The 13,216-nt window shown below is 47.6% G+C and overlaps 1 protein-coding gene across 1 annotated transcript in view; it reads left to right on the top strand.

The window, feature by feature from the left end:
• Window positions 1–13,216, top strand: part of LOC146189645 (sodium-coupled monocarboxylate transporter 2-like) — a 33,786-nt gene that overhangs the window by 1,466 nt on the left and 19,104 nt on the right. Inside the window, exons 2-6 of the mRNA XM_084603308.1 lie at window positions 287–538; window positions 8,899–8,964; window positions 10,151–10,202; window positions 10,866–10,933; window positions 11,742–11,899. Coding sequence (XP_084459434.1) covers window positions 287–538; window positions 8,899–8,964; window positions 10,151–10,202; window positions 10,866–10,933; window positions 11,742–11,899 — 596 coding nt within the window. The remainder of the gene's footprint in view (window positions 1–286; window positions 539–8,898; window positions 8,965–10,150; window positions 10,203–10,865; window positions 10,934–11,741; window positions 11,900–13,216) is intronic.

Below are 13,216 nucleotides of genomic sequence, written 5' to 3'. Positions count from 1 at the left end.
CCGCTAGAGAAGCTGCAGACACTAACCAATAACTATATCGCATCAAACCGTTAAATGCGGATCTTGAATGCTCCCCCCCCCCCTTTTCCCCTCAATATTATTTCGCCAATGTAAAGCTTATAATCACTTAAATATCATGAATGATGCTATTATAAGCTTTGAGCTCGAAACTAGACTAAATGGGGGTCTGGGCAGGCGATGAGTTTTGCAACTGGAATGACTGCATGCAGAGCACGATACACGGTAGTGGCAGTGGTCTAAATGAATACCTACGCCTGTTCCACAGCGTCTGGCGGCTTCCGGTGGCGCGGCCGAGGAGGCATGTCTAGGAGGCCGAAGCCTTCCGGCTTCAGCCTTAGCCATCTCTATCATGGCGTCGGTGGCCAACGGCCTGTCCGTGGTGGGCTTCGTGGGACACCAGTACGCGTACGGCTTCAACGTTATGTGGGTACTGGCGGGCATCCCGGCCGCAGTTGTTGTCTCCGCGGCCACTGTGGCCCCTCTCTTCCATCGTCTGCGAATCACCTCTGTCTTCCAAGTAAGCTACCATTTTTCTAGCATCTGAGTTTCTCCAGTTATACGTATCCGTAGAGAGCGTGTTGCATCCATGTATAATTAACTGACGTTTCATTACAAGGGGCTGCATTTCGCCATCCTTTTTCGCATCATCACCAGTGTTACGACGAGTGTCTTTGTTCTTGGCCCCTCAAACTGCACTAAGGTGACTGAAGGTGAATTGTTCATCTGCATAGTTTTCCACAAAACCCTGCACAAATATCCTGGCCAAATCTCCATCATGGGTATGTGCCATTCCCGCAGATGCAACAAAGACCAGTGGGGAAACATCAATCTAGCGCCGTCACAAAATAGTATCCCGACTTCAAATAGATAGGAATGAACTTTTAATTATCCCCTTGCGACATATCAGAGGTGTTTCTACATGAAAAGAGCGGATTTTAAAAAGTTGCTGGTTGTAGTTCTTGTAAAGAAGTCCAAAAATAGATACATAGGTTTGTTAAATATTGTCAAGTCTCGGTAGAACACCAAGGAGAACCTAGCGATAGATGGTTTGAATGGTCAACCAGAACAAGTCTTGCGTTCAAGCTTCTTTCACTTCCAGGCTCGCGCTTGTCGTCTCACATGTCATCTTTTGCGTCGTCTTCTATATGCGTCATTTACCCCCCTCCTCAGGAAGCATCGTCTCGATGAGGTCAGTCCGAGTTGTACGGCTTCATACGCACAACGTGGACGACGTCTGCTTGTTGCTGACGTCGCTTTGATGTCGACACCTTGTCTGGCACCACCTCATAAGTGACGTCGGTTAAACGTCGCTGAACAACATAGGGCCCGAAGTATCGCCGCAATAGTTTTTCGGAGAGTCCACGGCGGCGAATAGGAGTCCAGACCCATACTTTGTCGCCAGGTTCGTACATGACATGTCGGTGTCTCTGATTGTAGCGTCGTGCATCATGCTCTTGCTGATTTTTGATCCGCACACGCGCTAGTTGTCGAGCTTCCTCTGCACGTTGAGCGAATTCTTCGGCGTCCTGATTGAGATCATCGGTGTCAGCATTCGGGAGCAACATTGCATCCAGCATAGTTGTTACTGGTCGCCCGTGAAGGAGGCTGAATGGTGTCATACGAGTGGTGTCCTGGCGTGCCGTATTGTAGGCGAACGTGACGTAGGGAAGAATTTCGTCCCAATTCTTGTGGTTCACGTCGACGTACATGCAAAGCATGTCTGCGATGGTCTTATTGAGACGTTCCGTCAACCCATTGGTTTGGGGGTGATAGGCTGTAGTTTTACGATGACTGGTGCCACTGAGGCGGAGAACGGTCTCCAAAAGTTCGGCCGTAAATGCAGTTCCTCGGTCTGTTATAATGAGTGCCGGAGCGCCATGTCTCAGGACAATGTTCTCAACGAAGAACCGAGCTGCTTCAGCGGCGGTACCCCTTGGCAGAGCCTTGGTCTTCGCGTAGCGGGTTAGATAATCGGTGGCGACAATTATCCATTTATTCCCGGCTGTGAACGTCGGAAATGGTCCCAGGAGGTCCATACCGATTTGTTTAAAAGGTGTCGTTGGCACTTGAAGAGGGTGGAGTAGGCCAGCTGGTTTTACAGGGGGTGATTTACGGCGCTGGCAGTCTATGCACGTACGTACATAGTGTTTCACTGTCGCCGGCAGTTTTGGCCAGTAGTATCCATGCTGTACTCTAGCCAAAGTGCGGGTGTAGCCTAGGTGACCGGCGGTTGGCTCGTCGTGACACGCTTGCAAAACTTCACTGCGGAGAGCTGATGGGACGACGAGTAAATGACTGTTTCCCCCTGGGCGGAAGTTCTTCTTGTAAAGTACGTTGTTGCGAATAAAGAACGAAGGCATTACTCGGGCGAAAATCTTAGGCCCAACCGTAGTTCGCTTTTCCAAGAAATCAATAAGAGGGAGCAATCGCTGGTCCTCTCGCTGCTGTTGGGAAAGCGTTGCGTCATCTATGACACCTAAAAACGCAGTGCCTTCATCGGTCATAGCGGAAGGTTCGACCGGCGCTCGGGAAAGGCAATCAGCATCCGTGTGCTTCCTTCCAGATTTGTAAATAATCGTCATGTCAAATTCTTGTAATCGAAGGCTTCAACGCGCGAGTCTCCCTGAAGGGTCCTTTAGGTTCGTCAGCCAACAGAGAGAGTGATGGTCGCTGACGACTTCAAAGGGGCGAGCGTACAAATAAGGGCGGAACTTCATAACCGCCCATACCACTGCAAGGCATTCTTTTTCGGTTGTCGAGTAGTTCGCTTCCGCTTTAGATAGGGTCCTGCTGGCGTAAGCAATTACTTTTTCCACACCATCCTGGCGCTGCACCAGCACAGCACCTAAGCCCACGTTGCTGGCATCCGTATGAAGCAGTGTAGGGGCGTCGTCATCAAAGTGTGCCAGAACAGGTGGTGTCTGTAAACGCCTCCGCAGCTCATTAAAAACTTGTTGCTGTTCTTCACCCCAGCTAAAGACAGCGTTGTCACGCGTCAACGAAGTTAATGGCCAGGCAATTCGTGAGAAGCCAGCAATAAACCGACGGTAATAGGCGCAAAGACCCAGGAAGCGCCGCAATGTCTTTTTGTCCGTAGGTGTTGGGAACTTGGCGACTGCGGAGAACTTTTCAGGATCAGGCCGGACACCTTCTTGGCTAACGACGTGGCCTAAGAACTGCAGCTCCTCGTAACCGAAGTGACACTTCTCGGGTTTTAGGGTGAGGCCTGCAGATCGTATGGCCTGAAACACAGCTAGCAAACGGCGTAGATGCTCTTCAAATGTGCCCGAAAACACAATCACGTCGTCAAGATACACCAGGCATGTTTGCCACTTAAGTCCCGAGAGCACCGTGTCCATCAGCCTCTGAAATGTTGCTGGTGCCGAGCACAAACCGAACGGAAGCACCTTGAACTCATACAATCCGTCGGGAGTGACGAATGCTGTCTTCTCCCGATCCCTTTCATCTACTTCTATCTGCCAATATCCACTTTTCAAGTCCATTGATGAGAAGTAACGTGCATTTCGTAAACGATCAAGGGAATCGTCGATGCGAGGAAGAGGGTACACGTCTTTTTTAGTCACTTGGTTGAGCTAGCGGTAGTCTATGCAAAATCGTAAGCTGCCGTCCTTCTTTTTAACAAGCACCACGGGGGAAGCCCAGGGGCTCTGTGACGGCTGGATAACGTCGTCTCTAAGCATTTCGGTCACCTGGCGCTGAATGGCTTCACGTTCTTTCGGAGCCATACGGTAAGGATTTTGTCGAATCGGGCGAATCGAGTCATCCGTAATGATTCGATGTTTTGTCAAGGGCGTTTGGCCGACCCGTGATTCGGAAGCAAAGCAGTCTCGAAATTGATCAATGAGATCCAAAAGGCGGTCCCGTTCTGAAGAAGACAAATTTGGACTCACATCGACGATGGTTACGGGCGTCTTGCACATTGACCCTTCCTGTTGCAGTGAGAAGCAATGCTGCGCATTTAGGATGCTGTCGAAAAAGGCCACAGTTGTGCCTTTTGGAATTTGCTGACGCTCGTCGCTGAAGTTTGTCAACAGCACTTCGGTCTGTCCATCGGTCAAGTTGACTAGCCCCCGAGCTATAGAAACACCTCGGCTTAGTACCAGGGTGACTGCCCTTCTTCGCGGTAGCGGCAATACCGATACACGTGGCCAGGCTGTCCGCAGTAGAAACAGAGTGGCCGGCTATCATAACTGCGCCACCTGTCAGTTCGGCGTGGTTGAAAGCACCTGGAAGGCGCCCACTGAGCTCCATGGAAGAGTCGCGTCTCCTGACGGCTCGATGAGCTCGGTGGGGCGTGGTCTGGAGGCGGGCGACGAAGGACTGCGGCATAGCTCTCATGTTGCGGCTCGTGGTAAGGTGCAGGAACGTCGGCCGTGAAGCTGACCGGTTGTGGAGCGTGGTATGGCTCCGAAATAGCTGCCGCGTTGTCGACGGGGTGAGACTGGTTACATGGTGCAGACGGTGATAAGGCATACCGAATTTCATTCCTGACGGTTTCCACGAGGGCCTGTGATGACTGAGCCTTCGTAGCCGTGATTCGCTGGAGCTCCTCAAGAACAATTTCCCTATTGAGGTCTCGAAGAGCGGTCCTATCGGTTGCATTCAGCGCCGCCGCAGTCATCGAAGCACAGTTAACGGGTCGGTTGTACTGGCGGCACCGGTCTTGTAGGGCTCGCTCTATAGCAGTAGCGTCCTTAACGAACTCTCTCACCGTTTTAGGTGGGTTGCGTACCAAGCCGGCAAACACTTGTTCTTTGACACCATGCATGAGATGCCGTAGGTTCCTTGGCTCACTCATATCAGGGTCGGCACGGCGAAAAAGGCGAGCCATGTCTTCCGCAAACATAGCCACGCTCTCATTTGGCTTCTGGATGCGCACTTCAAGCAGGCGCAGCGCATTGTCCCGTCGGTCAGTTCTCGCAAAAGTGTCGACCAGCTGGCAGCGGAAGTCGTCCCATGTGGATAAGCTGGCCTCGTGGTTTTCAAACCACGTCCTAGCATTATCCTGAAGGGCAAAATAAACATTACAAAGCTTCTGGTCTGCGCTCCACTGGTTTATCTTGGCCACTCGCTCAAACTGGTCGAGCCAGTCCTCCACATCTTCAAACGCTTCACCGCGAAAGCACTCTGGCACCTTGGTGTTCTGTAGAGTCACCGGCGTAGGGTTGGTATGTGCCATGGCTTGGGAGGTCTGAGGAACTTGGGCGTTTGAGGAGTCGTTCGGCAGATGGCTGTACTCCGGCGCTAGGCCTAGAAGGTGGCGGCTAGCACGATGGACAGGCGTGTCGATGTTTGGGATTCGCTGTGGACTGCCGGAAGGAGTCCTATGCATACCCAGCACCTCCACCAGTGTCAAGTCTCGGTAGAACACCAAGGAGAACCTAGCGATAGATGGTTTGAATGGTCAACCAGAACAAGTCTTGCGTTCAAGCTTCTTTCTCTTCCAGGCTCGCGCTTGTCGCCTCCGATCTCATCTTTTGCGTCGTCTTCTATACGCGTCAATATACAGTTTACAGGCAACCGCCTTATAATCCACAGTTCGCGTCACAGGGCATTATTTCAAAAACGCAGCTAACTTCCGCTGGGCGTTATAATGAGGCGGCAGGATCTGATTTTTTGGGAAACGGTTATTCAATCGGGCCCTTAGAATCCTTCCATCTTCGTACAAATATGTTTAAATTTGGTGTTCCCTGATGAACTATACGTGGGTTTAGGCCAAGCTGGAACTAGCCCGCTACCACACGTTTATAAATTATAAAGGCGGCAAAGTATGTTTCGAAACGCCTAGTTTCGTAACAAGAACTTCGTTGACGCTCATTTCTCACGTAATTTGTATACCCAACCAGACGAACTTGTGTCGAACATTTCCTTTTCAGTCACGTAGTTATGATTGGGATGGAGGCAGAAACGGGCGCAAAATTACGATATAACATGTCGACACTTCGATGCTTGCATGCTGCACCTTTGCTATGAAGCGTTGCATAATCTTGACCCTTCAAGAGGGTTCCTCGAGCAGGTCAGACGTGTATCTGTGTTAAGGCTTCTCGTCGAGCATGCACGACCTCGACACAGCAGGCTTTCTTCAATCGCCTGTTCGCTCGCGAATGATCAGGAGTACGTTCGGCTGATGACTTAGGCGATATTTAGAGCATGCAGGAGCCTGCAGCGTTTATCCTTGTGATATTGTTGACCATAAACCCTGACTGCTCATTGGAGGGTCAAATTCTAACGTTAAAGCTCAGCTACTTTGGTCACCTGATGAGAAGAGAGGAGTCGCTGGAGAAAGATTCGATGTTGGGAAAGGTTGAGGGTCACCGGAGAAAGGGTAGGCAGCGAACGCGATGGTTAGATGGCATCCTCGAGGCGCTGCAGATGAAGTTATATGATGCTAGGAAGATAGTGAGAGACCGGAAAGCGTGGTGTGATATGGTCCATAGGGTCACGAAGAGTCGGACACGACTGAACGACTGAACTGAACTGAAAGAAAAGGAGACACAAAAGTACATACACGCGTCGTAGCTGTCTGCTCATCCCGTCCTATATAGGTTGCATTTCGTGAACTGCTCGCTTTCAATAATCGCGCAAAGGCTCACATACAAGCGAGACCTGAAATCCTAAACTGGAGCAAAGTAATGGAATTAGAATCGGAAGTAGCAGCCCCTTACATTCAGTTCTAATCCGACAGTGATGGAGGCCCTGTTCCCCAGAAAATCCCTCGTCGGCGTTGTGAAAGAATAATCACGAGTGTATCTCTCGCAGGTGATACCTGGCAAGTGATGTTTCCGAGAATTGGTTAGTCGATGGGTTTTATGATGTATCGATACCACATGGTGTCATAAAGTTGGGAGGAGCTGAGAACTCAGGTTATTCATTCGAGGTGGAATGCTGGGATAGGAATCAGGTTATTCATTCGAGGTGGATTGCTGGGATAGGAGTCAACCTTTCAGGGTTCTTGGATGCCAAGTCGGGCACGCTAAACCTATAGGTCAAGCAGACAAGTTCGCATGTGTCGGCGCCATCTGGAGGCTTTACATGTCAGATGGTTAAAGTGGAGCTTATAAATATCCCTACTAACTTTTTCATCCCATCACGTGACCTATTCTTCACTTTGACTTCGTAACATTCATTCGACTGCTCTAATAACCGAAACTTAAACAGATGAGGGAAAAAATTTAGTTACAATTTTTTTAACAGTTTAGATGATAGCCGCGTGACGCCAAATGGGGTAAGGTTTATTTCTCCCCTATTCTATTCCGGTGAGGGGTATCGGCGTTTTGAGTGGCGCGCTTTTTTTTAACGACAATTGTTGCCTAAGGACACCAAAGGGGTATGTGAGGAAGGATGAAAAAATGATTAAATTAGCAGGTTACTGCTCGTGCCGGTGTTTCGTGCATAAAAATTAATAAAAAGAAATGAACGTAGTCAACAGTGAGTCCACTTGAGAACAATAGAAGGTTAGCTTATTTGAAAATCTCCTCAGTGTCTCTTTAAGTTCGGTTTTAATGCTTTCTTTAAACACTATAGAGCTCAAGAAATGTCCCCTTTTCTCGACAATATTTCTTAAGTATGGAGCCCGAAGCTTACCTGCAGTTATGAGGAAAACCAGTACACATTGCAAGGGGAAAGAGCAACAGTCAAAAGCCACAAAGTCAGATGCTAAAGGTGAGAACAAAATGCTCTTCCAATGGTTGTGATATCGTTTACTGTATCCACGTACATAAACAAAAACAGAAACCAATTAGGACATGAGTACTGGCTGTCGTTAACAATGTAAAAAGGGTTGATTGACATTAATACAATAAGAATTTTAATGCTTTATTAAGCAAGTAGGTGCAAATAAATGACGAGAAGCGCAGCTAATGTGCTCGTGCAAGGGGAGGCTGGAAGGAGGGTGGAGGAGATGCGGTGGTGGGACCATTGAAAAACATGAGCCGGAGTGAAGAGGCATTCACAACACGAAACAATTTCAGTATTCGCGTAACTACACTCAGCTTTCAGGAGCACCATGCTAGCCAAGTCCGCCCGTAAGAGTTGTGACCACGATCTTGACTGAGACTAGGCTAACTGAAGTAACGTTTAATCATTTAATAATTTACTTGCCGTACATGTATCTGTTTTATTCAAAACATGGAATAAAACACACGACAGTTACAAACGTTTGCTGTGATTACATAACATCCTTTCTTCATGGCGGTAACTTTGAACCAAATGGCTGTTGTCTTTCTTCGAGTTGCTTTAGCACAAGAACGTCTTTTACACGTGTCTTTGAGTTAGATGTTTACAGGCGTTTCTGAAGTACCTTCTCATACAAACGTCTGGAAAAGTTCCTCTATACAGCGCGTTACGTGCGTATCCCTTTCTTGTTGTTTCTAGACGCTCGCAACATGTTTAGTGTTTTGTAGATAGCCTCACTGAAAGCGAGATGTTTCTGCAGTCACGCAATTTTTGAATATGTCCTTCGCTTCGGTGTACAGCCCAGTTCAATTTCCGTGTAGTTGCCTTTTTTATGCGAATGTAAAACGCTTCATTGCATCGGCTGTGACTGGAATAGTCAAGCTGTGGTAAAGCTTAAAAAAACATGTGCGTCTGTGCCTAGAAAGTTTGTATTTAGCAAGTCAAATGTTGCCGAATCTGAATTCGTCCATGGGATTAGTGAATTACAGAACCAACAAACGAGGCCCCGTTTTAGTCGGAACCGCACTGAGCTAAGCATTATTAGACCTTTTAACTGGTTATATCTCTCCACACACATCAGTCCTCACAGGTAATGGATACCAATTATTTGCCTGTGCCTCTAGGACGGTATGAGCAGCACTTTGACACATCTTCACTGACTGTCGTTTTTTTGCTCTGCAGTACCTACGCATGCGGTTTGACAACAAGGTCGGCATTACAGCCTGCCTCATCTATTTCGTCCTGAGTGTAAGTTTTTCGAAAAAGAAAAAAACATGTCCTATAGAGCACTTTCTTGTATGCTACGGTATTGGCTCCAAGCTTTGGAGTTGATTTCATCGCTAGAAATACAAAATGCCTACGATCCGCAATGGTAATCTTAATTACACCTTAAAACATGTGAGGTCTGCTAGAATTTTAACCGCAGTTTTAATGTCTGCTAATTGGTGACCTCAAAACGCCTGGTGCAACACTTAAAAGTTCCCTGTCATTGCTAATTGCAAGAAATTATTTTGATTTGAGGAGGGAATGTGCCTCTATTGTAAATAGTATAACATCCCGTGCATTAGTGTTGATAACCTAGCCCAGAGCTAAGAGAGTATGCCGTGGGCCTACAAGGGAGTGTGGTAGAGGACAAGCTACTACCTTTTTACTCCCTTATGGGCTTATTCGTGTTTACAGTGTGAAGTGTCCCCCTCGAGTGCAGAGCCTGCAAGCTCCTAGAAGTGCGTCTATTATAGGAAGTGGTTGCTCGCACCTATGTAGGCTCCCTACGCGAGCGCAAGACTCCATCCATGCACATCATCCTAGCTGGCTGGACGACACGCGCGTATCGTCTGCCACGACATCAAAGCTTGAAGATAATGCGCTTTATTTAATTGCTTGCTACCTCGTTACTTAAAGGTGGCTGGTAAATGTTCCAGAAGAAACCGTTTGAGGCAGCCAGAAAGAATACATGGAGCTAAACTGAAATGTTCATCGAGAGATGGTCATAAATAAAGTAGCCATTTTGCCACAAGAAAGCCGCCGGCGACAACCCGCGGACTAGAAGTGAGCCATTCTCACTGCCGTATACCAAAATGTCATGCTGTGTTGCGGTGCTTGATTGTATCTTGGACATGCCGCCATGTAGACCATGATGAATTTGGTGTTTTCTTCGTGAAAAAAATTGACCATAATGCTGAGTTGTTTGAGGATGAGGTGGGTGGTTCTGCCGTTGTTCCAAGACTCCTTTCGCTCCTGCTGCCTGGCACCTCTGCTGAATGAGCGGATTCGAGAAAAAGTAACAGCCACTTGGTCTTGGAGTGCGATTCACATTTTGAATTATGCTTTGGCAACTATGACCGGAGAGCCAAACGAAAAGTCCGCTTCCATGAGGACAGCTAGTACTGCATATGAAGTTCTTTGAACTGAAAAGCCGCGTACTGTGTTTCAGCAAACTCTCGGTGCAGTCGGAATCTACAGCGCTGCAGTGGCCGTGTCAACAAGTACGGATTTTCTTTTTGCTTGATGCCTGTATTTAAATGTACGAAGAAAGGAGGTTGTTCGGAATCGAGTAGCAAACATTTCTTTTATCTTTATATCAAGATACATATTTTCATTGGACCTATTTTTAGGAATTGAAAAAAGTAGAATGCTATTTTTTTTTTTTTTTTCAGTTTTGTGAATACAAAGATGAAAAGCTGCTTATCTAGAACAATACACGTCTAAGCAACTGTTTTGTTTTTCTATATAAGTATTCAAGCATGAAAACGACCAAAAATTGCATTTCAAGGAAATAAAGTTACAGAATTTCAAGTATTTACTGCAAAATCATAATTCTAGCTCAGTTCAATAAAAGTAGCATGGATATTAAAACAAAATGGACGCTATTGAAGCACGAGCTGTAATTTCCCAAAGTCTGGTTTTGAAATGCGTCTCGAATACATGGAATGAGAGGCCTGCTAGTCAAATAGATAGGCGTAGTTATTTTAGAGTCAAAAATGTGTTTTTCGACGAAAAACCAATCTCGATCGATGGGCTTAAAGCGATTCGATGGTTTTAGTGTTTATAACATAAGATGGCGTGCGGAAGGTGCTGAGGAAAAAAAGGTTTAGACTGTAGGGAGGAAATGAAACGTCTGCAAACCCTTTTACGCTTACTGCTTCCAGTGTTCCCTGTGCCTCTGCTGTACTCGAACGTGGCCATTGGTCTGGCTGGGACAGTTTACACGGCGCTGGTGAGAATGAGTTTCTCGCCAGTTGTGTTCCTAATAAGAACAATGATATGCAAGCGGCATGGAAGAAGCTGAGATAATTAGAAACGTACGCGCGCTTGAAAACACATATCACGTTGCGCGTTATGCGTTTTATTGATGTAGGACTTATTGCTGAACTGTGAATAATGGGAGGATTAGTCTGATAATAACAAATGTTCTTTGCAAGCGAGAAATTCATTCATTCATTCATTCATTCATAAACCTTTATTCATGAGGATGACCTGAGGCCTAGAGGGGAGTGAATGAATGAATGAATGAAAGGAGATACGCTATGAAGTGCGAGTGAATGAATGAATGAATGAAAGGAGATACGCTATGAAGTGCAGGTTGTTGCCGCGAAGCAGTTTTGTAGAAGAAAGATAAAAAACGGTCCAGCTTTTAACCTCAATTGTACTTGGCCTGTAATAAAATAACGAACAGCGGGCGCTTTTAACAAGTTTGCTTGAAATAGGAAAACAAAAAAATAGTCAGTGACAACTAAGCTGGACTTGGAATCATTGGCGCAAAAACACACACGACAGAAGGAAGGAAGTTGGAGTAATCCACGGTCGTCTCCACTTCGTTCCTTCCGTCGTCTGTGCTTTGAACGCTTATGATTCCAGCTAAGCGTATACAACAAGTAACCGACAAGAGTGTTCCTGTTTATTTAGAATTTTGAATGAAAACTGTTGTCTGATATTTGCGCTCCAGCACGTTTCGTGAACAAGCATGGTCATGCGCTTTGGGTGTCTTTTTGCCCTTCCCCGGCCTGCTTCCTTTGCCGTCCAAGGGAGGCCTGCGTGGGGTCGTGTGGGCGGACTGCGCGCAGGCTCTGGTAATGTTTGCATCGCCCCTGGCCGTCATCGGCAAAGTGCTGCACGACGCACAAAGTGCTAGTCCTCCGCTAAGGTCTATGGCCGACTTCAACATCTCCGAGTACGTTTTCAGGTCAGTCCCTTTTCTCCGGCCTGCGCCAAGTACCTGATTTGCCTTATTGATGACCGCCGATAAAGCTCTCTGCAAGTGGTGCTCTAGTTTGTGTTGCTTGCCGTCGCTGGATTAATGTGCTTCTTTATAGAGGATGCTTCAGAAAAGTGGGAAAAAACTGCGTTCTGAGAGACAGCTAGAGTGTACTGCCGCAGCAAGCGTACGATTACAGCCTTGTTAATCAAGTAATAGAACTACATTCCTTTGGTTTGGTTTATGGGATCTAATGTCTAAGAGCGACCCAGGCTATTTGAGACGTCGTAGTGGAAGGCTCCGGAAATTTCGACCACCTGGGGTTCTTTAACGCACGTGCACTGCCATCGCACAGCACACGGGTGCCTTGCTTTTTGCCTCCATAGAAAAGCGACCGCCGATGCCGGAATTCGATCCCGCATCCCATGGACGCGGTAGTCGAACGTCTAATCACTGAGCCCCCCCCCCCCCCCCCCCCCCCCGGACATTCGTGAGCGTTAAGTCAGAAAGTGCGCAGGGGATTTTACCGAAGGAGCGGGCAAGTAGTAACAAAATATGGGCAGTCTAAAAAGATAAAGCAGAATTTAAAGCACCCATAAGATGACGCCGCTAGGGTGTCAAACAGAGCGTTCGTAATTAAGATTGGTATAAGGTTTCAATGGGACAACTTCTGCACAGCCATGCATCAACGTGTTTGTTACTGGACAAGAAAAAATGAAAAGGGTTCGACGCTGCTGATCCGAATATGGAGCGAAAGCATTAGCTGCTGCGGGTAACCGAGCGTTCTTCTGTAAGGCGAAGGGCCACGGGCAGGGACACGGCACGCAGCAACGAGCGGGTAAACCTGGCGTAGTACTGCTTTCGCAATAAAAATGCTAGGGGGCACTTTAGACCACTTGTTGTTAGTGTTCCTGTATATGCTCCCGCAGAGCCCTGCGGGAGCATATACAGGAACACTACTTGTTGTTAAGGCTCGTTGTTGTGGTTGTGGCTGTAGGAAGAAGGAAGAGAGAATGCACGGGCCTGCTACTGGCTCTGTAGCTGAGCCACCTCCGCTGCCTCGTGTGGACAGAAGAGAAAATAAAGAAAGAAAAGGAAGAGGGAGAGAAAGATGCGAGCCGCAACAGCCGTCGTCCACTACCTAAGCGATGGCGTGTGCAATGACGGCCTACAACAGATAAAAATATGGTGGCAGGCTAGCCCCCACCGCAAGCAGCGTTGACCTACCAGTCCCAGCCCCGTGGGGCCAGGAACAGCCACCCTTCCAACTCCAGGCGAAAGCATACAGCGCGGTGGTCTGAGGCC

This window comes from Amblyomma maculatum, chromosome 5, assembly GCF_055883805.1.
Source record: "Amblyomma maculatum isolate TAMU_Amacu chromosome 5, ASM5588380v1, whole genome shotgun sequence".
NCBI classification, from domain to species: domain Eukaryota; kingdom Metazoa; phylum Arthropoda; class Arachnida; order Ixodida; family Ixodidae; genus Amblyomma; species Amblyomma maculatum.
Note: the sequence above shows the minus strand (reverse complement) of the source record. Positions and strands in the feature narration are given on the sequence as shown.